Source organism: Lepisosteus platostomus, chromosome 4 (assembly GCF_059453375.1).
Source record: "Lepisosteus platostomus isolate fLepPlt1 chromosome 4, fLepPlt1.hap1, whole genome shotgun sequence".
In the NCBI taxonomy this organism is placed as follows: Eukaryota; Metazoa; Chordata; class Actinopteri; order Semionotiformes; family Lepisosteidae; genus Lepisosteus; species Lepisosteus platostomus.
Window position 1 is genome coordinate 50,631,562 of NC_142614.1, and position 25,501 is coordinate 50,657,062.

At 36.7% G+C, this 25,501-nt stretch overlaps 2 protein-coding genes across 4 annotated transcripts; one reads left to right on the plus strand and one right to left on the minus strand.

The window, feature by feature from the left end:
- Positions 1-10,280: 10,280 nt before the first annotated feature.
- ccdc152 (coiled-coil domain containing 152) lies at positions 10,281-20,887 on the plus strand. Of its 3 annotated transcripts, XM_088629782.1 has the most exons (9): positions 10,298-10,401; positions 12,157-12,242; positions 13,295-13,400; positions 15,517-15,585; positions 15,757-15,821; positions 16,297-16,399; positions 19,443-19,570; positions 19,786-19,875; positions 20,317-20,887. In XM_088629782.1, exons 2-9 carry the CDS (start codon positions 12,180-12,182, stop codon positions 20,437-20,439), a joined length of 747 nt encoding a protein of 248 aa, XP_088485908.1. In that variant the 5' UTR covers positions 10,298-10,401; positions 12,157-12,179; the 3' UTR covers positions 20,440-20,887. The 3 variants fall into 3 exon arrangements, 2 of the variants coding, with proteins under 2 accessions (XP_088485910.1, XP_088485908.1); XM_088629784.1 differs by lacking the exon at positions 12,157-12,242 and having other exon boundaries at positions 10,291-10,401; XR_015936007.1 differs by lacking the exons at positions 12,157-12,242; positions 13,295-13,400; positions 15,757-15,821; positions 16,297-16,399 and having other exon boundaries at positions 10,281-10,401; positions 19,786-20,438.
- Positions 20,632-25,160, minus strand: selenop (selenoprotein P). Its single transcript, XM_088629781.1, has 5 exons — positions 25,001-25,160; positions 23,915-24,135; positions 23,140-23,352; positions 22,789-22,906; positions 20,632-22,622 (listed from the first exon to the last, which is right to left on the minus strand). Exons 2-5 carry the CDS (start codon positions 24,115-24,117, stop codon positions 22,287-22,289), a joined length of 870 nt encoding a protein of 289 aa, XP_088485907.1. The 5' UTR covers positions 24,118-24,135; positions 25,001-25,160; the 3' UTR covers positions 20,632-22,286.
- Between the last annotated feature and the right edge of the window lie 341 nt (positions 25,161-25,501).

A 25,501-nucleotide genomic window follows, 5' to 3' on the forward strand; every position in this document is an offset into this window, starting at 1 on the left:
CAGTTTAGCATTGCTTTAGAGAGCAGTTTTGACCTAGATAGCACCTTTCTTTTTACAGGAATGTTTTTTATCTTCCTTATACAGAAAGTGTCTCTTTTGGATACTGTTGGTATCAGTGGCAGTCTTGGCTAAAAAAGCTGGGTGTAGTTACTCACAGTTAATGCAAATGTTTGCAAACTGTAGTAAATGTACATTGTGCTATGTCTGGCAGGTTTTCATAAATAAATGTTTATGTATTTTGTGCTGTCTGGCAGGTTTTCATAAATGTTTATGTATTTTAAGTTGTTTCCTGTTCTTTTAATCTGAAACTATACTGTGCCAGGAAAAAAAATGGAACAATCTATAACTTGTGGGAAGTTTATTATTTAACTTAAATTTGATCCCCGGACACGTTAGTGTCAGGATCTGCTTTTTAAACTATAATTTGACTTTATTTTATATATTTAAACCCTTTTTATTGCAATAGACCGCACAGTTTTTGAATAAAACCACATGAGCCGAATTTGTCTGTAATTCATAAAATATAAGCAAATGTAATACATTTAATAAAATCATTTAATAATTGACTAAAGTAATATGGTGTTGAATCTCAAGGGATATACAATGTACATGTAATTACATTTGGAAAGCTGTGTTTAGCTGTATGTAATTGGATCACTATGTTAAGTCTGATGTAGGTCTGTTTGTGGTTATTGTTTCTTAAACATAAAATTGTAATTTCCAGTTATTTTCTCCCTATACACAACCAGAATTTAAAATCCAAAAATTATGACTGCCGTACAGAGGAATGAAAACCCTGTACTCCATCATCTGAAATGTGCCCGATGTCTCCCACTGTGAGTCCCACAGGCCCTGCTCTGGACAGCAGTAGGTAGATGAGAATCGAGATAAGTTTGAAAGGCTGATTCTGCACTCAGTGACACCACTGTTCTCTGCCGACTCCAAGTGTTCCTGCTGCAAAACCAGGGACATCCTGGCCAACTGAAGGACAAACCTTAGTCAGATTACAAAACTGAATATGCTATGTTGTTTTAGATTTGGCAATGATCAATAGCCTCTCCGTGAAGACTGATGCTTAGGAATTCTGACACATCTATGGACTAAATCAGACAAAATTCCTTTTGCATACACGCTAGACAGCCATTATCACACGAGCTCCTTCAGGACTGGCATTGTCCTTCTGGATTGTTGTCAAGGCAGGATGAGCCTGCAGGACAGGCAGCATGTGAGGTCCAAGGAGTTAATCAATACAGCTATGTGTAGGCAGGTTGCCATCAGTCAACACAAGTGAGTACTGTAGCTAATAGACACTCCTGGCCTTACCATCACACTGTCATGGTCGTCATCCCTCCTCTAGAAGGCACACCGACCTTTTATTATTAGTTTCATTATTACGTGCACCTGTCTCCTGTTTAACCCATTACTATATAAGCTATTTTCCTCCTAAGCTCTGGGCTCAGTTTTGGAAGACGGACGTCTGAAGGCCCGCCTATCCACCGGGCTCAGGAGAAGCCCTAGGACAAGGCCTTTTCCCCAGGCATCCTAACCATCTGAGTCCGCGGCTTGGAGCGCCTTGCTCCTTTATGGTTTTATTTTCCATGTTCCTGATTCCCTTCTCCCTGTCTTCGCCTTGGATTGATCTCCCGGCTACCTGGACTTTGGATTGCGCCGTTTTTCCCTTTTGGACTCCCACTGGACTTGTTCGCCTGCAGTCCCCCTCGCACCTGGATCACCGTCAGCATCCTTCATGATTTTCACCAGATGCAGCAAAACCCTCACTAGAATTAAGATGCAGGTAAATGTTTATTCCATGCTAAAAAGAGAAGAAACACAACATTTTGGCTGGGGAGCCTTCTTCGGGTTTGAACACCCGAGCGTTGACACCCGAAGAAGGCCCCACAGCTGAAACGTTGTGTTTCTTTTCTTCTCTTTTCAGCATGGAATAAACCTGTAACTTGTTCCTTTGCAGCCTACGCATGTTGACCTACCTCACTAGAATTTTGCAATTTATGCCCAAGCCAAAGTTACCTGACTTTATCAAGATTAGTCATAAAAACCGGCAAAAACGTTTATTGAATTTATAAAATCTTTCTGCTTTTCTAAAAAAACAAAACGGAATAAATCAAGTCATATGATTATAACATTTTCCCTAAGAAATTCCATGAAAGTTAAATACTGTATGATCAAAACACACTGAGGTCTAAGGCTCTCATAGAGTATATGTTTGGTATGTATACAAATCCATGGTATTTCATATTTCAAGAAACTATTAGTCAAATGTCATGTGCATTATGAAAGATTCCACTCATATTTGAAAAAAAAATGTTACAAATTTTAATTGTAATTTTTGCTTCTTATCACCTATCACTGTATGTAAAATTGATATTTCCACAATACACACAGTACTATGGTATGAGACAGAGTGAAATAATTAATTTTACCATTAAGAAGAAGAAATTATTTGTTATTTCATTAATATTCAATAAGATAACCATGTTATACAAGCTCAACATGAAGCTACCACTCAATGAATATTTGATTTATGTTCAGCAGGTGATGTATGTTGACATGAAAGGATCTGTGGCCATTTTTGTAGGGCTTCTAGTGGAAATTCAATCAGCTGCACCATGTAAGTAAATTGAGAGCTCATTACCAATGACAAACTGGAAAGCTGCCATTTATACAACAAGTCTATAGTGGAGTGAAGTACCTCACTCAGGGGTACAGCAACACCGTCAAATCTGGGATTTGAACCCACAGCGCTCCAGTGCAGAACCCTAACCACAACTTCAGTCTGTGTGTTTTCACTGTTCTTTAAACAGTGGAATGGCATCTTCAACATAATATAATGATTTATAATGGCTTATTATGACTACTATGACTTGTAAACATGTGGAATGGTTAAGAAGTGTCTGTCCATCCATTTTCTAACCACTTTTTCCAACAGGGACATGTTGAAGCAATACTGACCATTGTGTTACAGTGCTGCCACAGAAGTTAAATATATTTTCACATATAGCATGTTTAGTGGAACAGTGGAATGCTATATTGTAATAATGAAATGATATTGTCAAAAAATAATACAGTTTTGTGGTTATACAATAACTATTGAATAATACCACAATGCTCTCTTGTAATAGTGATTTTTCATCTAACTAATGTCTTTCTGCAATATACATTGTAGGTAAATTTTTTTCATTGTTCTGCAATGATCTGCGTGTAAAAATTGTACTGACTTCAGATACCGACCTATTTTTGAAGCATTTTTAGTGTACTGCCAAGAATTTAATGGGAGTGTTTTGGTTCATATTCATACTATTCTACAGAAACTACAGTTTTCTAAGTTTTAAATGCCAAAAGTAAATTTTGTCACAGTTTCAGTTTCTCCTTGGATGTGCAAACTACCAACATTTTAGACAAACACTGAAGAGGAGCTTATTTCATTTATTTCTTGATGAACCAGTTTTTGATATCAGTAAGAAATAATATTCAGCCCACCTGTTTCTGTATATTAGTAATCCATTTGCTAACCATTAGTAATCGGGAGAGAACACAAGTACAATTAAAAGGCATTTAAAAACATATCCATGTTTAGGTGAATTTAGTGCAGAAGCATTATTATATATTAGTGTTTGTAGTTGAAAAAACATTCTTTCTTAAATATCACAGAGTACCTGAATTTATATTAGATACTTGAAAACCATTGCAAATGATGCTTTATGAAAAAAAAAATCCTTAACTTTCAGTTAATCAGATCCACATAATAAGCAAAAGGGAACCATTTGGTTTCTCTGACTTATTTTATTCTATTTCTTTACATTCCCAAATATGATATTCTTTATACAAACTCCCAGTACACCAAAAAGCTATACAGTATGTTGGATATCTTTGTAGTCCAAATTCTTTCCATTGGATAACCTACAGTACAGTAAAACCTTTATCCTAGAGAGGGATCCCTAAATTCTTAAGTCAATTTGTGATATTAAAATAAAGTCTAGTAAGGTTCTGCATGAACTGCTGTTTAACCGTACTACATTACAGCACCACTGTTCCATTATTTCTGTCTTTGTTTTCTGCTTTCTATTCTGCTTTTAATTCCTAACATTGAATACATTTGAATGGGATTGTTTCTGTATTGACAGCATACAGTATATGAAGATAAAACGGACAGAATTGCATATTGTAGTAAGCAATGTCTCTGAAGCTAAATATCTTCCCTCTGGCGTCCCCTGTAGTTTCTTAAATTGTATAAGCCTCATATCTTCAAAAACATCTACTTGAAAGGTTTGCTGGGATGTTTGGATTAAAACGGCAGTGAAGAGGGAAAAAAAAGAAAGATCTAGAAAGGTCAACTCTGTTCTCAGTGCAGTGAAGCAAACAGGAGTGGAAATCCACAAATGTGTGGAATAACATTAAATTGGCAACCTTGTATTTACCTTACTAAGCTGATAGTTTCATGTCATGAAATGGTGACTGGGAAAGAAGAGTTGTCATTAGGCAGAGGCCGATATACTCAGCAACACAGTGTGAAACTTATTAAATTAGAGGAGCAGGCTCTTAAAAACAGGTTTTGAGGACATACAGGCAATTACACATAAGTCTCTGCCTCTGTCTTTCTTATTCAGGGCAATTAGGGGTTCCGTTATTGCCTCCACTTACGTGTTGACCTTTACATTGAACAATTCAGCTTTCGATTTAGTTGTATTAGAAAACAGCAGGACAGCATCTCCTGTTGTTAATAGAAGAACTCATTCAACTGGGCAAACAGATACTGAGAGTGATCTGTTTGGATGTGCACTGCATGTAAAATAGTTCTTAGAGTTGCTTATTATTCACAGTACAATATCTTAAAGTGGTACATTTGAGACTCATCATTGCAAAGTGTACATAGTACTTATGAATACCTTGTCCCTAAAAAACATGTACTTGTTTTGCACTTTTGTTCTAAGCAGCAGTGCCCATTTCATGTGAACTATTTTCGTGACTTAACCCACTGCGCTTGAACAATGTTAGTCCCTGCTGGGTACAAGCTGGGTACAAACTGTACATATAGCACAACTAGATCATATACACTACACTTCTATGACCTGAAGTAACATACAGACATGTATGATAAGTTTGACTGAAGGTGTAAAATGTTCCATAATGTTGAGAAAATCTTTAAATGGAGGTACAGCGATCATATACCTTGTTAAAACCACATTTCTACTTCATACAGCATCTTTGTTAAAAATAATAACATGTGTTTCAACATATTTTTCAGTATATGTTTGGTCCGAAGAGCAAGTCGACAGCAAGACAATGGGAAGAAAAGGTGTGTCCCTCGGTGTCTGTTTTAAACACAATTCGGGAAGAACACTATTTTATATAAAGCCCTGTTCTGAATTGGACGAGATTTTAATTAAGTCAACAAGACGGGGAACCATGTGCAGTGTATTCACTTCAACAGGAGCTCCTGCTGAAACATCTGCTGCTAGGTGATGCCTGTGGCAACAATGATGCACTGCCAAAGGAGGGGATTACAAGAGCTACACCACAGCAAGGTGTAAAAGAGCAGAGTCATGGCTGTGGGCCAGGGACTAAGCTTTGCACACTATAGAAGGAAGTGTATGAGCTTTCACGGTAGTGTTCAAAGCGCAATAAATTCCTCTGAGTGATCTTGAAATGGCCAGAAGAGCCAGGTATATGATTGCTGATGGATATGCATTTGCAGGTAATACATCAGCTTCCATTTCAACAGAGTAGTGTGTATTTTCCGTCCTCATGTAACTCTGGGTTATGTTGTTTATTTTTGTATTATGTCCTATTTTGGGCGTAAAAGATATGCGCATGATGCCTCAGAACTTAATGCACCTCTGCACTATGCACTTTTTGCATGGACTTTTTCACTACCACATATTTATTGTTCACCACCACATATTTATTGTTTCTGGTTGTTACTATTTATCATGTTCCATTGTGTAATGTACTGTCTACATTGTGTGCTGTTGTCTGTTGCACTGTGTCGTCTGTTGTACTGTGTAGGTCCTGAGAGTTCAGCGTGAATAAGAATTCCAGTGCACATGTACTGCACTCCACTACTTATTCAAGTTTGGAACTCGTGTGGATCTGGTGTGGATGGTGCATGTGGACAAAAAGCTTGCAAGGACTTAGTGGTAGGTGGTACGAGATGATTGGTGGGTCTAAATGGTCCAGTTTTCAAGTCAACCTGTACAATTGATACATTTCGTTTGATGACATCAGGAAGAGAAAAGGGTGTAATAAAGGAAAGGAAAGAATAGTTGAATGTGGTTCTGGATGTGGAAATTCCATTCTAGGGCTGATGTTCCAAAGGCTATTTTTAAAACGGGTGAGAGCTCTGCCAACACAGTGCAAACAATATCCCCTCTCAATGAAAAAAGGCCACATTTTAAGGGCTTGAAAGTCAGTCTTGTTGCTGTATAAACATCACACTCTGAGGAACTGTGACAATGGAAAACAGTTTTAAGTATAAAGTACCTGAGTGAATCTGAGGATCTGTAACACAGAGACTTACACACACATTTTCTGTCCTGTCAAGTTAATGAAAGACTTACAGTATGTCCAGAATAGGAAGAGTGATGGATCATTAACAGTGAATTTGAGAGATGGATGCAAGTTGGTTAAGTGCTATAATAGTAATAAAGAGATAGGACTGAGTGCTAGAGCAGATGGTGGCATCAATTCAGTCATATAGTATAATGTAATAAAGGGCAGGGTTTGATGAATAATATACTATGGAGGGCACTGTATATGTTTTGATAGTCTCAAGAACTATTGTATAAATATTATTACCAGAATATGAAGTTTTGGTTAACTTTTATAACCCATGTCATCAAACTCATTTTTATTTCCATACCATAATACCTATTAATACCAATGCTTTTGTTCTTACATATTTATATCATACATCTGCAATTTTACTATTTTAACTATTTTTGCAAGGCTTTTACCAGGTTTTCTTGTTTCTCGGTAGTAAGGTTAAATAATCTCTGTTTTAGACTTAAGTGTTCATTTATTGTTGTTAAATCTATCAGCGTATTAAGTACTATGGTTCTCCACATAGCACAAAGAAAATACATTTCTATTTCTTCATTAATGAACACATGAGAAAAAAAATCATATAAATCTTGGGTAAAAAGTTGGGTATTCCAAACGTTTCTATCTTTAAACAGACACCAATATGCTATGGGTTAAAAATTAATCATAAGTGCAGGCAATGAAGCAATACTATGTTCATATTTAGCCATGAAATACAGTACATCCCATCACCTCTAAGTCACCCAAATTTTAATGCAATCTGCAATGACTCTTTTTTAGCAAAAGAGTTTAGCAACTCTTTTTTAGAAATAAAATAACAGGATAAGGTTGAAAAGTTCAAACTTTATATATAGTCAGAAATACTTCAACTATTCAATGACCCCCCTAGCCCCCATGTGTACAGTAGGTGTAGCATGTTTCATATTCCCACAGTAGCATACAGTAACAGGTTCTTCTTTCCTGGTTCTTTCTTCCAGAAAACCTAACATGGTCAGTTTCAGCAAAGTGTACGTGCAAGTGTGAGTTCTCTATGTGTGAACTGGCTACAAAAGTCTCACACAGGCTAAAAGCCAGGTAGTGGTTAGCACTGCTGCCTTGTTGCGCTGGGTTCCTGGGTTCAATTCCACACCTGTGGGAGTTTGTATGTTTGTTTACACTTTCCACTGGGTGCTCTGGTTTCCTCCCATAGTCCAAAAGACATACTACTGTGTTACTTGGCTTATGGGAAAACTGGCCCTGGTGTGAGAGTGTGCGTGTTTGTGTCTTTGTGTACCCTGTGATAGACTGGCATCCTGTCCAGGGTGCATCTGGCCTTGCTGGGACAGGTTCTTGCTTTCCCATGTTCCTGTACTAGCTAAAAGCAGTGAGAAAATGGATGGATGGAGAAGGGATCCAGTCTAATCATTACATATAGGAAAGATCTGGAGGGTAGCAGAGGCTGTCTCTCCTTTCCTGCTCCCAAACTGACCCATATTCTCAGCATTTTCCCTCCAGAGAGACCAAATCTGCAACTAGTCAATCAGTAAACCAAACCAATTAAGTTTAAGATGATTAAAGCAAGCAAACGGATTGAATGCAGTACTTTCTAAATAAAACTACTAGGAATCCAATATTGTTTTTCTTCTAAAAAGTGTTGTGGTTATCATGAAAACAAATAAAACAGACATCCTGGGACAGCTAAAGATTACAAAGATCATAGATCATTTTCAATAATATGTCACTCTTTTATACCTAATCAAATTTTCTAGCCCGGGCATTGATTTGACTTGGCCATACTTTTTGCCTTCCAAATGTTATGAACTCATCAAAAATTGCTCCCACATGTTTGTTTATTGAAAGTAGATATTTTGTTCTCAATCCTGTAAACTACACTTAGCAAAAATTGAAATATCCTGTACAGTCAGTTATGTCTCCAAATGAAAATGCAGTCCAGATTTTAAGGTCAACAAATGTGTTTATACTGAAGAACACTTGTTTTACTAAATGTAATTTTTCCCCTTTCAGAAAAGCTTAGGGTTTTCTTAGAATCTAGTTTTACAATGTTAAACATTCTTTTGCACACATTTTCAAAGTTTTGATAAATTCATATTTGTAAGAATTTGCAAATACATAATAATAGATGTCATCTAAGTAAAATAGACAATACATATGTTATTACATTTCTACACTCTTAATTAATTACTGTTTAACATTTTGCTCAATGCTGTTTTACATAAGAAAATGTCAGCTTTTGTATACCAGGACAAGATTTGAAATTGTTTTTTCGAGACAATACATTTGTTAGAGATTCCAAATTATAATGTATTGTGACTGTTAATAACTGCTTCTTCCAGTAAGTGTATTGTAAATGAATCCCTACTTTATTTTTAATGGAAAGTGCCCATTGATATGTCTTTATTGCAGCATTGAGAATACTCAAATTATACAACATAATTTATGGTCACCAAAAAAATAAAACTTTGACCTATGAATGTGGAACTGCACAACCCTGAAAACATGCTTCAGCTGCACGGTCAGGTAACAGAATGTTCTTTGAAAGCACATGTCAGACAGAGAGTTATTTATTGAAGAGAGATCACTGAGTCAGATTAAAGAAATGTGGAGGCTGTGAGCCAACAGGACTCTGATTTCATCGATAAAATAGTGTGAAATTCAGAATGTATATCTGTTCATCCTGGGTCTGCAACAAGGTATGGAGACATTGGAAGAAAGAAGGGTTTTCTCAGAACCTAATCCATATATTTTCTAACCGTTTTATCCAATACAAGGTCATGGGGAAGCTGGACCCTATCCTAGCAAGTAACAGGCACAAGGCAGAGTACACCCTGGACAGGACACCAGCTCATTACAGGGCGCACACCGAAACAAACAAGCATACATTCACATCAGGGCCAGTTTTCCCATAAACCAATTAACCCACCATGTGTTTGGACTGTGGGAGAAAACTGGAGCATCTGAAGAAAACCTTTGAGAACACAGAGAGAACATACAGCACAAACTCCATGCAGACAGCACCCCAAGAATTGAACACAGGCAGCAGTGCTAACCACTGCGCCACTGAGCCATCCAGTTGATTGCCAAATCAGGTAGTAAAGCTTCTAATCTAGCTAAGCAGATACAACATAATGAACTTCTTAAACATTTGCCCCCGATAGACGAGCTGTGAAAGGGAAAGCATGAAGAAGATGGCGGACTTTTAACTTGAATTAAAGATGGGGGACATCAGGGAGGCCAGGTTTTAAAACCAACATGTTTTTGTGCAATGATACAAAAGGAATTCTATAAAAATCATAAATGTTTTATGGCCATATTTATATAAATAAAACCTATATTTAAAGGTTCTAGACATTTTAGATAAACTATTTTTTTTTCTGTCACCCATAGATTTTAGATTATCACAACTAAAATATTGTGTGTGAGTGGGGATTGGGATTACAGTCAAGATACCACAGTGCCACCTAGTGACATGAAGACTAATCAAGGCCTATCCATTCTTGCTTTTTGACAAGATCACAGTTCAGGTAGTTGTACTGTATATAAAACGCATTTTAATACCGTTAATATTGACTACAAACCCCGTTAAGATTAGTTACTACATGAATTAAAATGTATATTTGGCAGTCTCCAGTGCAACTCACATCAGCAGAAAGAGAAATACTTCAGAATGAAACAGTTTGATTAGCATATTCTCTCCTTCCCCAAATTTAAAGAAACGCAGTGGTGGCGTTTCTTTTCCTGACAGGTGAGGCACGTTTGGTGCGCAAGCGCAGAGCCGAGGCTGACGGCTGGTCGGTGATGAACTGTGGAAGAGATATTGCTCATAGCACAAGCTATACACAGTAGGTATGTAATGAGAATACAGGAAAATTTAAATATATTGTTTTATAAAACAGCTGGGATATGTATTGTAAGACCCCAAGAACAGCGTGGATATGCGAAGAAGACTAATGAACAGTAGATAGTGGCCGCCAGATTTTGATTTTCTAGATATTGATATTTATGACATTTAACCTTACTAACACATTCAAGTTCCACAAACAGGAGTTTGGACGCTCAAATGCAGTATATTGGACTGAAGACACTTGCGTGGATTAAGACAGCACTCTTTCCCGTTATGAAACTGCTTTGTGACCCTAGGAGATTCACCTCCCCTTCCTGACGTAGCGCTAAAAAGCGCCTGCGCTACGCTGTGTATTACAAATAAAATTAATGGGGAAGTTAGGATATACCACTTACGATAAGCAAAAGCAGCTGTTGTAATTTAAAATCTAACAGTACCGCCCATTTGGATTTGCTGATATACAGTAGGTGAGAGAAGTGTGTTTTGAAGTGTAGTCGAATGTTTATCACACGGGAAAATCTAGCCTTTTCTTGTTTACAATTATAGTTTTAAGATATAAAAGAGAACTAAGTCCTGTGTACATGATAACTGAAGGGGGAAAATTAATTGTGTGTATACAACTCAGTGTAACAAGTGAAGATAGACAGCCCATGTTAGATGATTGTTGGGCTTTTGTACATATATCATCCACTTATTATCACAAATACGCTGAACACAGGCCTGTCAAGAAACATAGGGCACAAAGTAGGACTACACCCATCAAAATCCATTGCCTAGCAGACACACATGCACATGGGGAAAATTTAGAGATGTCAGAAAGTTTAGCCATTAAGGCCTTAGTGTGAGGAAACCAGTCACCTGGAGAAAACTCATCCGGACACAGTCAGGAGATGCAAAGTCCATCAGAATCCACTTCAATCTGGAATTAAAATCCAGGACCAAGAGCTGTGAGGCAGCAGCACCAAACATCCTATTTCAGCTCAAACGCATGCAGTTTTGCAGGGAGTTCTTTGTGAGAGGGTGGACTTCCTCATGCAGGTACTCCGCTCCTGTTTGAATTGGTTTTAATGCATTTTCAGGAAACTGGATTTTCAAGAGGTGGCACCGTGGTGCAATGGATAGCATATGTGCCTTGGGTTTAGTTCCATAACTGGGGTGCCATCAGTGTGGGGTTTGTATGTTCTGCCCGTGTTTGGGTTGGTTTTCTCCAGATGCTCCGGTTTTTCCCATGGTTCAAAAACTTACTGGTAGGTTAATTGCGAAAAAATAACTCTAGGTGTGGTGGTCTGTCAGTTATTGCCCGACTGTGTTTTTGTCTGTATACCTCGCAATAGACTGGTGTCCCATCCAGGGTGTCTTCTGCCTTTTGCCCGTTTCTTGTCAGGATAGGCTACTTCTCCCCCTTGACCCTGAATTGGAAGAAACGTTTAGGAAATGGGTGGATGGGATTTTGGAATTCCCCTGTAAATATATATTAATCACCAGGCAGAATTCCATGTGTATGGGATGGATGTGTGCAAGATGGGTGGGGCTAGGATTATACAGGAATTTTCCAGGAGGTTTTCTTACCCTTAAAAGGAGGCTGTAGGAATGGGGAAGAATCCTGGGAGTAATAAGGAGGCTTGGGCTGTCTGTGACATTTGAATCAAAATCCTCAAAATACTGCCTAGTTTACATTTTCCTTTTAAAATGAGCTTCCTTTCTATAAGAGAAAATATACTGACCACATTTTTCAAAACTGGTTTTATCTTTTTAAGTTATCAGTTCTATAGCAGGCAAAATGCTGAAGGGTAATTCTGTGAATCTTGACAAGCTTATCGACAGTTTCTCTCTTCTTGAGCAGGTAGGTTAAAAAGATAAGTAAAATGTACAGTATTAAAATGCTTTTTTCAAGGTGTAATTATACTGATTTTTTTTCTGTAACTAGTTCAGAGATAAATTTAACCTTCACAGTGGGATTGAATACTGGATAGTTGTATTTTTTGTTCTGGGTTGTTCTTTGCCTGTGATCTAAACAGCAGTAATGTTGCCTTTAATTGCTTTTAATAAGCATTTGCAGTAGTAAGGCAGAAAGATGCCTATATGACGGCAAAAGAAAACCACTCAGAAGCTTTTATGTAATCTTGGAGAGGGCTTGGAGATTAAAATTCAATTTGCATTTCCAGCATATACAATATGAGTATACATTACACTACCCAATTTATGTCACTTTACATTATCTTAGTTGAGAAAATAAATATATAACTCAACAAGTAACGGCACAGTCTGTCAAGAGCAAGTTCAATTACTGTGCATGTCCTGAAGATGAGTGGTGCCTCCGTAACTGTTCAAATGTGAGTGAACGTAGGAAAGTCGGTTTTATCAATTTAAATGAAATTATTATTTGAAAGTGAACTTGAATTGGAATTTGATTTCAATCAATTATGCAAAATGAAATTTGAATTGAGGTGCAGGAAGTGAGCCAAGCCTCATTTTTGGCAGCAAGAACTTTTACCAGAATACACTTATATGGTCCTTGTTTTTTGTTTCCCTGATTAAATTTGCTGCAGATGCAGAATAATCATGTGAGTGCTCTGTATTAGTCCAATTGTCCAATGTAGTTTGGATTCTCATGAAGAAATTCTGAATAGTGTGTATTTAAGAGGCACAATATTAAATAGATTTATGGATCTGACATAATACAGATATTTTGTTGTGCCTAAAACAAATTTGCTAGTTATACTGATGATTTTGTCCTAATTTTTAAGCAAAACAACTAGTGTATGAATTAGCTGGTCAAATACCTGATCAGAATACCCGAGTAGAGGGATGCATTAGCCATTTAAGGTATCCCTGATATCTCTATGTAATTGTTTAAAAATATAATTAATAAAAACATATTATGTATTTGTCCAGAAAATAGCTGCATTACGGGGGAAGAACAATATGTTAGAAATAAAGTTGGATGAAACCAGCAGAATTCTGAAATTAGCACAGAGTAAAGAAAATTACATGAAGGAAGGTAAGTGAGTTTACATGTGCAAGCATTTTTTTTTTCGTTGATCTGGTTTTTCTTTGGGACTTCCGGCTTCCTCCCATAGTCCAAAGACCTACGGGTAGGCTAATTGACTTCTGGAAAAACTGGCCCTAGTGTGACTGTGTCTGCCCTGGGAAGGATTGACGTCCAATCCAGGGCGTAGCCTGCCCTGTGCCCGTTGCTTGCTGGGATAGGCTCCGTCTTCCCTTCAGCCCTTTATTGGATGAAGCAGTTACAAAATGGTTTAAGTGCTTTTTTCATGGTGTCTTTGTAATTTCCATACTTTGTGTTTCCCTGAATTGCTATTAACCCCTGTAAAGTGTAAAGTGTGTGACGAGTGTAAAATATATACAGATCCTTCATACTTCCTTGACAGTAACATGGATGTTGCTCTTCTCCTCTTTTACTTATATCCACTGTTTTTTCCACTTTTACTTTTATCCCTGGTTTATGACCATTGCAGTCATAAAACCTATTCCTATCCATTTTTCTTTTTGTATATCTCCATATCTTAAAAAACAGTCGGATTCGGAGGCTGTTTGTTTACTGTGTCATGTAGTTATGGAGCCATGCTAATCAAAATATTTAAAATGTAAAATTTAAAGTGAACTGGGACTAAATGATCACAGGTCCTGATGTAATGCAATAGCAAATACTGCATCAGGTCTAACCCACATAATAGATTTGTCTTTAACATGTTTATACCTCAATCAGATTGTCTAGAAAGTCTGGAGACTTCTCTTCCTCTGTGTTATACAGCATGATCAGTTTTGCGGGTAGGCTAGGAAATTGTTTTAGAAAAGGAATTTATTGATGATGTCAGTAAAGAGCCTTGCACCTCATCCTTGAAATGGTCATAATCTTACTATATTTGCACAAGCAAATTACTTCAAACATTTCAGAAGCTTAATGAAGAATGAAGAATGGTTACTGGTTGTACCATGTTTTATACTATAAAGCTAACAGTGTTATATATCTAGTATATTTACTGTATTTTTATATTATAATCCACATATTTAATAGATAGATGCTTGTGATAACAAGTATCAAGTGATAACTTGTAATAACTTGTGATATTAAATTATTGGAGCATTTTTACATTGATATCTAATCTAAAGTGAAAGTTCAAACAATTTGGACAGAATTACTTTACATAATTACTCCAATTGCAGTAAAATAAAAAATAAAAATTGCACTCAAAACATGATCTTGGATCTAAAATGATGTACCCTCCTGAAGGGATGTTGTGCACTCCTTGACATAACATTTGTTCATGATTAGATCTGATAATATTTTACCAATATAATGTAGTTATATAAGCTGTAGCAGCTTTGACTAAGTCACCACTTTTTATGAATACCACAATGCAGAGAATTACCATAATCACTTAAATGAGAGGTTCCCTTTACTACTATTAACACAGTGTACTTTTGCTTCCCTCTGGTGGATATAAAGTAGATTATCAAGGGGCTAACATTTTAAAAGCAGGAAATAACACTATCCTGAAACATCAGATCAGTGTTTTTTTTATGTCTGAACAGGAATGAACATTTTCCAAGCTTTCACTGGGTAATCAACTGCAGCTTACATATTCCACCTTCACTCGAAAGGAATCAGAAACCAAAAATATCTTCCAACCTGGTTCTCCTGTCAGTAAACAATTAACTAAATTCTTTTAAAATCTTTCCATTTATTTATTGCTTGTTGCCTTTCACCCTGAAATTCATCAACCAGAATTCCATCCATTTAGCCCCTGTTTACATTACTCTACCGACTCTCACATTTTTTTCTTCTGTCTTCTCGGCATCCATGGGTGTCCATAAAAAAATTTCCTCAGGGGACAATAAAATCTTATCTTATCTCGCTTTTCTTTGTATTTCTGTCTAATTCCTCATCCTCCCCATCAGATTTCACAGCCAACATGTAGCATTTTTTCTTCTTTCATGTTTTCAGTGTGACATTCACCTTCACTTGTTTCTTTGTCATGCTAATGTCAGACTATTTTAATATTAGTTTTGCTGAGAAAAATATTCTGATGTGAATGCTTTCTTTTCCCAATGTTAAGCAGTAATTTTCATATTCATGCATTTTTTTCTTTCAGAGAGCGCTACGTTTCAAGCCACAATTAATGGACTTCAGGAAACAATACAGCACCTGAGTTACCTGCAAGGTAAGGACAGAGCAGAGTTTTTTTAAACCAGTTTTATGATAGAAATGTTCTCTTTGTACATCTGTACAAAAACACATCTGTAGACTGTGTAACATTTTGTTGTTTTTCTTTTTCATTTGGTTTCCTCTTATCTAATAATTTATCACTTCTGATGATCATGTACCCTTTCAGATGAAAATAAAGAATTAAAAAGGGTCATCCGTGCCTGTGAAGAAAAAAATAAAGCAAAAGATCAGGTGAAAAACATTAATATTCTTTCACTTGTATACTTTGTTCTTATTTTCTTACATATCCATGTGGTTGTAAAGTCACTTAATAGTCAGTTCAGATCAATACAGTAGACTTATTTTCATTGTAAAGTAGTACTAATATTTAATATTTGCTGTTTAATCTTTAATACTTGCTGATTTTCTCCTGTTTATGCACTGGTTTTGGACCTTTATTATAAGACAAAAAGAAATTCAAGTCATGGCAATAATTTGCAATAAACATTTGTAGCTGTAGATTAAACACCTTATGGTATTGTACTGAAAAGATCCAGTATTGTTTACATTACTGTGATGGATAGATCACATTTTATTGTCATTTTTATGTCAGTAAAAAAATGCCAGACTTAGACGTACTTTATTTTTTTGTGACTTTGTACAGTGATGCATTTTGTATCTTTTAAATTTGTTTCTAAACCCATCTGAATTTGGGTTTTTAAAACAGGAACATACTACTCATGTCGAGAGGCTAACAATGCAGATGAAAGCCATAAAGGAGGATCACAAGGTTGAGATGACTGAGGCACAGCAGGATATGAAGAGGAAGTGTAAATAAAAATGTTTCACATTTGCGTAGATAAAAAGGCTGTGCTGCCAATCATGTCTAATGTTCTTTCTAGAGGCAACTGGAATTCCCTATCAATGTATAATCTGTATGTCCTGCTCTGTGTTTAGCTGTTAATATTTTGGTAGGAAATGGAATTAGAAAATAACGTTATTTTCATTTTTATGGTCATTAGTGGTGCCAGCTTCATTTCTTTGGGATATTTGTTGTTAGGAGTAACTTGTAAATCATGGAGGTTTGCTCTCATGCTTGCATTTTTGCTTTTAATGTGGGAATACTTAAGCCCTCCCAATTCTCATAGTAGAACTGTCTGCCTGTAACTAGGTATTCTCTATTTCGAAAGGTTCAGAAATTCTTTTTAATAAGATACTTACCCTTTAAGGCTCTCAACTACTGAACCCACCTGGCCCATTCATGGTTTAGTTACCGTTACTGAAAATTATTTACACCAATGTGAAAGATTAAGACTTGGACTATTAAAAATAATCAGAAAATATGAGCATTATAACAATCTCCCTTTTGGGTTAAAGGAAAGGAAAGACTACAATTGCACGTGTTTCATAATTTCAGAAAGCAAAGAATTGCTGTGTTGTAATAGGTTTAGAATTACCTGAGCTTTAGTAGGAAAGGGATTCTATATGGCAGTATATTCACTTCCAAAAAAACTTTTGAAAAAAAGATGGCTCATGACTGTTACTTTAACTACAGAATTTTATGTAAAATGAATGTAGACAATAATTGCTTAGTTAGTACAGAACAGTTCTTTTCACCCCAAAGTCTTGACAAATTATTTAGATACTTCTTAAATGGTGTCCATTTTCTGAAATCGTTAAATGATGTATATACATTTTTTAAACTTACAATTTTATTCAAAACCTGAATGCACAAACTGAAAACTTCAAAGGTTAAGATAAGTTACAGTTACAGTACATGTCAGCAGAAACTGAAGAGAAAAAAACAGAAATATGTCAGTTGCTCAAGCATTCACACCCATGAATTCAAAACTTTGGTGGAAGAATCTCTGGCTGCAATTATAGCTGCTAGTAAATCTCTACCAACTATATATTGCATACCTGCTTGATACATTTGTTGTCCATTCTTCTTGGTAGGTTTGCTTAAGCTCTCTCAAATTGATCATATATCACTTGTGGACACCAGGTTTCACAGTTTCCTACAGATGTCAAAACAGGACTTTGCCTGGGCTACTCAGGGATATTCACTTTCTTATTCATAAACCACGTAAGCATAGCTTTTGCCTTAGATCACTGAGGAGACGTATCCCCACATGCTGCTTCCACCATGCTTGACTGTAGGAATTGTGTTGAGTGGGTGACGCCCTTTAGTGGTTTTCCACCAAAAGTAATGCTTTGCAGTTTCACCAAAAAATTCCAGATTGGACCACAAAGCCTTTTGCCATGTGTTTGCAGCATCTCTTAAATGCTTCGTTGCATGTTATTTGTGGGTTTTGAGTCGGATTTAAAATATAAGCCAGCTCTGTGTCTAGGGAATTGTTAACACAAAGACATTTTCACTCACAACAGCCATTTAACTCTGTAGCTCCTACAAAATTGCCATTGGCTTTGCAGTGGCATCCATCACCAGTATCCATGGCTACTCTGTTTGGAGGGAAGGCCTGACATAGGCAGTGTATGGGTTAACATCAAGAAAATGATTTGATGATTGTGTGACTGTGCTGACAGGTTTGTTTTTGTATCCTTTTACTAATTTCTAGTTTTCAGTGACATTATCCCCGACTTTCTTTGAAAGCTCATTTAGTCTCCAGGGTTGAATCTTTGCTTGAAATTCACTACCTGACTGAAGCTCTTTACAAAGTTGGGTTTTTATCATGAAATATGAGAACCACTGTTTTTTTCACACAGAGGCCACTCAACTAACTGTGTGGCTCATTAAGAGAATTTTGTGCACTTGAATTAATTTAGGTGTTCCACAGAAAAGGGTTTGAGAACTGAAGCAATCTTCAGACTTTTCCATTTTTCTTTCATAATAATTATCTGTTTTTTCCTTTTTGGTTTTTGTTTTTAATGTGTGGAGTATGTTGTGTACATAACAAATATTAATTGTTGCTTCAGAATAGCATGACTGCAAGTTTTTAAACAAGACAGTATGAATACTTTGCAAGGGATTGAATACTTTTTCAAGACAGTGTAGAAAGAAGCACCTTCAAACACCTCTGTAGTGCAGCATCCATCCTGGGAATGTGCAGTAGCCATTTTGTGCCAGTGAGAAATGGTGGGAGAAAGAAGTGAGAAATTATTGCAATAGTTGAAGGGGGAAATTTAGTTGGTCAGACTGAGCATCCCTGAAGTGAAAGATCAGGACACTGGGTTTAGCAAATCCTGCTCCTACAAGTTTCAGTAATCAGTAATCAAGACCTCAGCTCAATGACTTAACCAAAGGACTTGCATAAAATGTACTAAGTAGTCAGGACCTCAATTTAATATCTCACCTTGAGTACATCTTTTATCTTGACTAAAAAGTACAAAGGTTTAGATAATCTCTACTTAAAAATCTCACAGTTGTTAATATTTTGTCTACTCTGTCTATATGTTACAATATTATCATTTCCCACTCATCTCAATAAATGTGTATATGTACATTTTTTATTTAATTGCTTTAATTAAAGTGTAGATGATACGATAACATTATTAGTTACTATTAATTTTTAGAACCCTCACATGTCAGTGGGAAAAGGTTTAAGTGTTGTTATAGTCATTTTTAATGACGGAACATTTTTTAATAGGTTTAATTAGAAGATTTCATATAAATGAAATTACTGTTGTAATTCCAAGAGACTGATATAATCTTAGTTTATGCTTCTTCAATAGCAATTAGAATGGTGTTAATGAAACTTATGTGTAAAGCTTTGTAAAACTCCTTTATTTTACCACTTAAGTTACAGAACACATCTGTGTCATAATGTCAGTGAAGTCAGTACTTTGTTTTGTCACTGAATTGTGTACTAACCAGCAGTATATAATATTCTCTTGCTTTTTACCTTTCTATAGTGGAACTTAAAGAGTCAGAGCTGAAAGACATAATTGAGAGGAAAGAAGGAGACATTCAAGAACTGAAAAAGAAATTACGGGATCAAGAACGAGAAAAACAGAGTGAAATTATTAAACTTCAAATGGAGGTAAAATGCTTTTTACACAGTCTGTTGGTATTTGTTTGAATATTTATATGTGCATTGTTTAGGCTTTTTATGCTCAAGACAGTTGTGCATCTGAAGCCTTTTATGTTTTATCATGCTTGAGTCCCACTATGATAAGGATTACTCCATACGAAGAAGGACATAGTCACCAGTCCGGCCAATAGTCTGTGTAAAACTACTTTTACTTTATAATTCAGTTCAGCGCAAAGATGGCAAGAATACAGAGCACTTCAGTGAAAACACAGCAGCAAGATCCTTCCAATCTACTGCAAAACGTTTTTAAAAGGGTAAGTTGTGAGCCTCCTACTGTACACTATTGTAAATCTATACCTTTTGCTTTTCAAGCATTATCATTAAGTAATGCTGTCTAGCTTAATTTGTTTCTCCCTAGACAGGGTGTCTAGGTGCAGATGTGTCTGGTCCTGCCTTGCACTTTATGTGCTCCAGGTTGCAATCCAGTAAATCTGCTTTTTTATTATGGCTGCATGGGTGGATCTATGATGTAAATACAGAGCAGCAGAGAAGAGATGTCTCCCATTAAAATGATATGGATTTTGTCACAGTCTTGTCACACTTTTGTCACAGGATGATGTTTAATTAAAAATGATGCCTTAGGTGTCTGACATCATTACTTATTTCAATCACTATGAAAAATTATGGATTGCGTAGAACGTCGCATAATAACGGCATAGAACGTCAGAAGAGGCATATTTTTATCAATTTCATAGAAGCTGCAGTTCATAGAAGAGGAGAAAAACAGAGAGATTGAAACCTTACGTCGTGCTGTCAGAGAGATGGAACAGCAGCTTGGATGTACCCATGACTCCCACCCAAAAAGAAGGAAGTTTTAGCAGAATTATCTCTAAGACTGCAAAAACAAATTATGAGTTAAAGTTTTATGCTCCAATGGTATTAAATAATTCCAGAATGTAATGCTGAAGATATTCCTGGTGATACCTCAGTTATAGCATGTTGGCACAGTTTATTGAAAATATGTTATTTATTGTAGAAAGGTATTTAAAAACGTAGAATAAGCAGTGTGCTGTATTAAAAATAAGATTTATTTTAAACATTCATAACAAGCATTACATGTTCAGTCAATATTGGTTAACTTTTCAGCTTTCATGATTGATAGCATTTGCCATACATGTTATCAAGTATCTAGGAGGTTTGTTTTCCTAGACACTGTCATTAAGTAAGGAACACGCTATCTAACAACACATCCATTTCTTAACTTTCAACTCATTGTCTTTCTTAACATTCTTTTGATTACTTTAATAAAACAAAATTGTGATTTCACAGACTGTTTAAGTTTTTAATACATTGAAATTAACAAAAAAATCTTTGGCTTTTTTAAAATAGTTTTTGTATACTAGATAAGCTATATTTTAAGCAAGCCTGATCACACACCTATAAATTCCTGTTTTTGTTCCCTCCTGTTTTCTGAAATGTGTGATTCGACTAGCTTCAACTACACTAACACTGTTTGAACTCCAGGGTTAAGCTGTTAATTGTTTTTTGCTCTACCACGATATATCAAAAACGATAATATGAAATTTGCCTCAATGCAAAATTTGTGCCACATGGAAATCAGATTTTACTTTGAAGAAAAAAAAAGCTTTTATAATCACTTTGTATATTTTAAAGAGCTCTTTTTTATCTTAAACTAGTAGGGTGTTAGACTTGGAAGGTTTTAAAAGAACCTATTAAAAATTTACAAAATGTTAGAGGTAGTGACCATTATCGCTTTTTAAATTGTTCACATAATTGCCTTCTTTTCATTATTCTATTTAGGAAGGTACTGTAGTATTACATTGTCCACAAAGTGTAAAATAAGTTCTTTGATCCCTTTTAACTTTTTGATGTTCTCATCTCTTCACAAAATTTAAGATGGTTACCTACACTACACAATTTATAGCACAACTCTTCTTTTGTATAGTTTTATAATGTTGTTACGCAGATTCTGTGCTTACAAAGTGGGTTTGATTAGTATGTCATTTGCATTGTTCCTCCACTCTTCATTGCCTGGCTTCAAACAGGTACCCCTAGTGTTTAGTTTCTGCACCTGTCATCATTTAGGCAAAAAGAGCATATAGTTGAAAAATGCATCAACATGCCCTAACCACAAGTAAAAAGCAGTCCATTTAATACTAGTTGGTAATAATCAAATGAGAACGTAGTCCCTAAGGTAGGATGGTTAAGATAAAGGTGTTCTATAATTATTGTTGATCTCACGTTCTGCCAGACAGGTTGGTAATCTTAATGAATTGAATGCTGATGGTGGCAACAATGTACACAACTGGCTTGCTTTATAGAACTCCCTTTATCAGTGTGATGTTATTCCCAGGGCAGTGCAGTAGGAAAGAGAAACTGCTTACTGCTCCTGTCATATTCACCTCTCATTGCCTTGGGGTCAAGTTCAGGACTGCTCTGGCTGACCAGCTGCTGACGGCAGACGTCAGGCTTTGGAGGACGAGCGTCACTGTCAGGTTTCCCTGACGTGATTCCCGCCCTGCAGGCCCTGTCACTGGCAGGAAGCTGGAGGCTTTTCCTCACAGTGTCAGAAAGCTGCCTGGTCTCATCCCTCGCCGCCAAACAGCTGGCGACAGTGTCAGCATCAGCTGGAGGAAAGTAGGTCAGAAGACCCTTCTTTCCATTCTCAGCTGTACTGATGTTTTCACTTGGCTGCCCCTTTCTTTCATGGCCACTCCATACGGAGGGGGAAGTCCACAACCTCCTGTTGGGATAGAAGGCTTGGGTTCTTAATTAACTGCTGCTGCTGATGTGTCTGTGAGTGCCTTTGTGTTTGGCCGTTGTTGAACTCCTGCTGTGAGCCATGATGATGTCTGCCATGGCCATGGTGATGCCCATGACTTGAATGCCTTCTGTGGCTCTGACGGCCCTCTTCACTGTGATGGTGACCATGACCATGAGCATGAGGATGGCCATGGCTTTCAGGAGCCTCTTCAGGTTTATCTTCTGGCTTCCCTTCAGGCTTCACAGTGCTGTTGCATGTTACAGGTAGGGATGAGCTCTACAAGAGATTTAAATTAATAAAGACTAAGGTCTGGTGTTTCATTTGGCATAAATTCATGAATGGTGATCCTCTAGGAATTGTTTATTGAGTAAAGTATGTTCCTTTAGAAGGTACCAAAATGTGAAATTGAAAAACATCCTATTGGCGTTTAGTGTATAGATACCTCTAATGAACAGTTTCCACAGATATCCTTGCAGTACGTGTCTCTGATGGCATCCTCCACATATGACATAGTCAGCATGGAATATGGCAGCCCAAGATGATGTGTCAGACTGCCACACCTGTCAGTGAAAAAGAGAAATTTCCCATTCCAGTTGAAAATGGTTGTTGAAACAACCATTACAAAAAAAACTATGCAAAGTGTAAAATAGGCCTAACCCTTAAATACAGTACAATTGGATTCATAGGTATACTTCTAAAAATGATGGACATCGAGAGGAAAAGTGTTCTCATTATGGAGGTACAACTATTGGATGTATCCTTATCTAGAAAAACCTAAGACAAACAAATGCACCTGTCATAAATGAGAAAGTCATCTTTTTCTCCAGACAGGATCTTCCAAACATCTTCCTGAAGTGGGTCCTGGTCATACACCCTGATTTTCTGTGACATCTTCTTTCTGAGGACCGGATACAGGCGGTGAGACTGTTCTCCCTGGTGGTTAACAACCACGTAGGAGATGTTCACCAGACCCTGCTGTTCAAGTTTGAGGCGCAGAACATCCAATCTGTTCAAGAAAAGTAGGCTGTAATTAATAACAATGTAACTTCTGAGCCCCCCATTAAAAATCATGCTTAATTTGGCTAAACAGCTAAAAAGAACTTGTAGTGCATGGCTATCATGAGTAATAAAAATCTTGCATCTTAATATTGTGATGGAGACTTGCAGGGGATATAGTTCAAACCTGATTTTGCAAGCCACAAAGCTAGTTATTCATAGGTGATGTACTGCAAGGATATGTTTTAAAATGATTTTATAAAGAAAATGCACACTACCACATTAGCAATCCTGAGTCTTCCAATAGAAGAAAAATAGTTATGTATGCATATCTATACACAACCCTGTATGCTATAGTGATTTGTAAAGAAGTTGTGAATGTTATTACACTTAGACATATTTAAACCAGAGAGGAAAAATACATTTGCATCATGACTTAATTCATAGCATTCCTTACTGTTGAACGACAAGATAATTTAGCTTAAACGATTATTTTGATCAGAACAATGTGTTAGAAAAGTCAAAAACGTGATTTTTTGTACTGGCGTCTTGTTCATTGCACATCAGTGTACCTGGATGCCTGCACCAAACAGAAAAGTCAGCTAGCCTGAAGAAGGGCCACCACTGTCACCCTCCCCGCCGAGTCCGTCATGGGCTGCTCGTTTCCGACGGCCCATTCTGGCGGGGTCTTACAGCGGCCGCCTCCGCCCTCGCTCTCCGCCCCGCCGACAGGCAGCAGGGCGAGCGCGAGGACCAGGCTGACCCCCGTCCACATGGCTCTGGGCGCGATCGGCTTCGCCCGGCGGAGGAGGAGAAATTCGTTAGTTCAATTGCCTGACTCAGAGGCTCCTGGTGCCCACAGAAAGATTTCATTTCGAAATGCGATATGATTTACCTTTAGCAGCTAATAGATATTTAGGTTACCCCCCCCGAAAAATCACAGTTAACTTCAAGATTTAATTTTGACATGCTTTTGATTCGTTGTTTTATTTTTAAGTTAAAGTGCCCTGGCACTTCTGTGATCTGTAGGAAATAAGACCATTTTATACTGTTTGGTTGCTGCATTATGAAACACACGTTTTACTTCTGTACTTTTGCTAAAAAATGAGGCTCGCATGATTCTAACTTCTTTTGCTGTAGAAATGAACTTGAAACATTAAGAAAATCATGGGGAATTATATTTTCATCAGAAAAATGCCGTGGAAATTAAAACACAGCGTTTAATAGTTTTTTTTTAAAAAAAACCCTATTTTAGAGAAATAGAATGCATTTTAGATTCATGAAAATCTTTTTCAAATACTATTTGATTCACTCTGAAGAAATGAAAAAAATCGTTTTGCAGTGTAAATTCTTTTTAATAGCTTTTCCATAAAACATTTTTAAATGAGATATTATTTAATAAGATTTTTAAAAATATCTGTAAATGCCACTTGTTTTATAGTCTGTCCAAAATCTTTAAATGGTGTATTACAAAGTAAATAAAATGTATCAATGCAAATCTTTGAAATAAACCAGAGACCTTAAAATACTAAAACCCGTGTCTCTGACAGCTGTTCACACATTCCAGAACATAAGGCTGTGCTAATTACCCTCACACTCTTATTTTGTTTGAACCTAATGGTAAAAATAAAACATTCATATATTTGCATTTTTCTTACCTTCTCTGGAAGTCTGCACTTCAGTCTCGTCCTGTCTTCTTCTCAAGAAAAACAATCCCTCCTACTGCTCCCCCCATTTATACCCCACTTGTTTTTCCAAGTCTGGATATAGGGCAAAGTTCAGTCACTCCTCTGTAGGCATTGGAAGATATACAATCTGTTCTTCTTTTCTGCAGATACACTGGTGGATTTCTGCAAACATTAACAAAAACACATGTATAAAGCAGAACTAGCACAACCAACCACATTTATGTTTCACTTTTCTGATGCAGAAATTTACATTCCTGCTAGAAACTGCTGTGTCTTCATATTTTTGTTTTTCACAGAGAGGAAATGGAGGAAGGGGGCTCGTAGCACTTAGAAAAAATTAACCAATTGATAACCCACTATAACGTGCTGGGTGATTCTAGTCTATTTAAACCTAGTCCTTTAATCCAGTGCAATTGATTTTAAAAGGTATGCTTCTAAGGATGGCAGATTTTGAGAGGAAAAGTGTTTTCA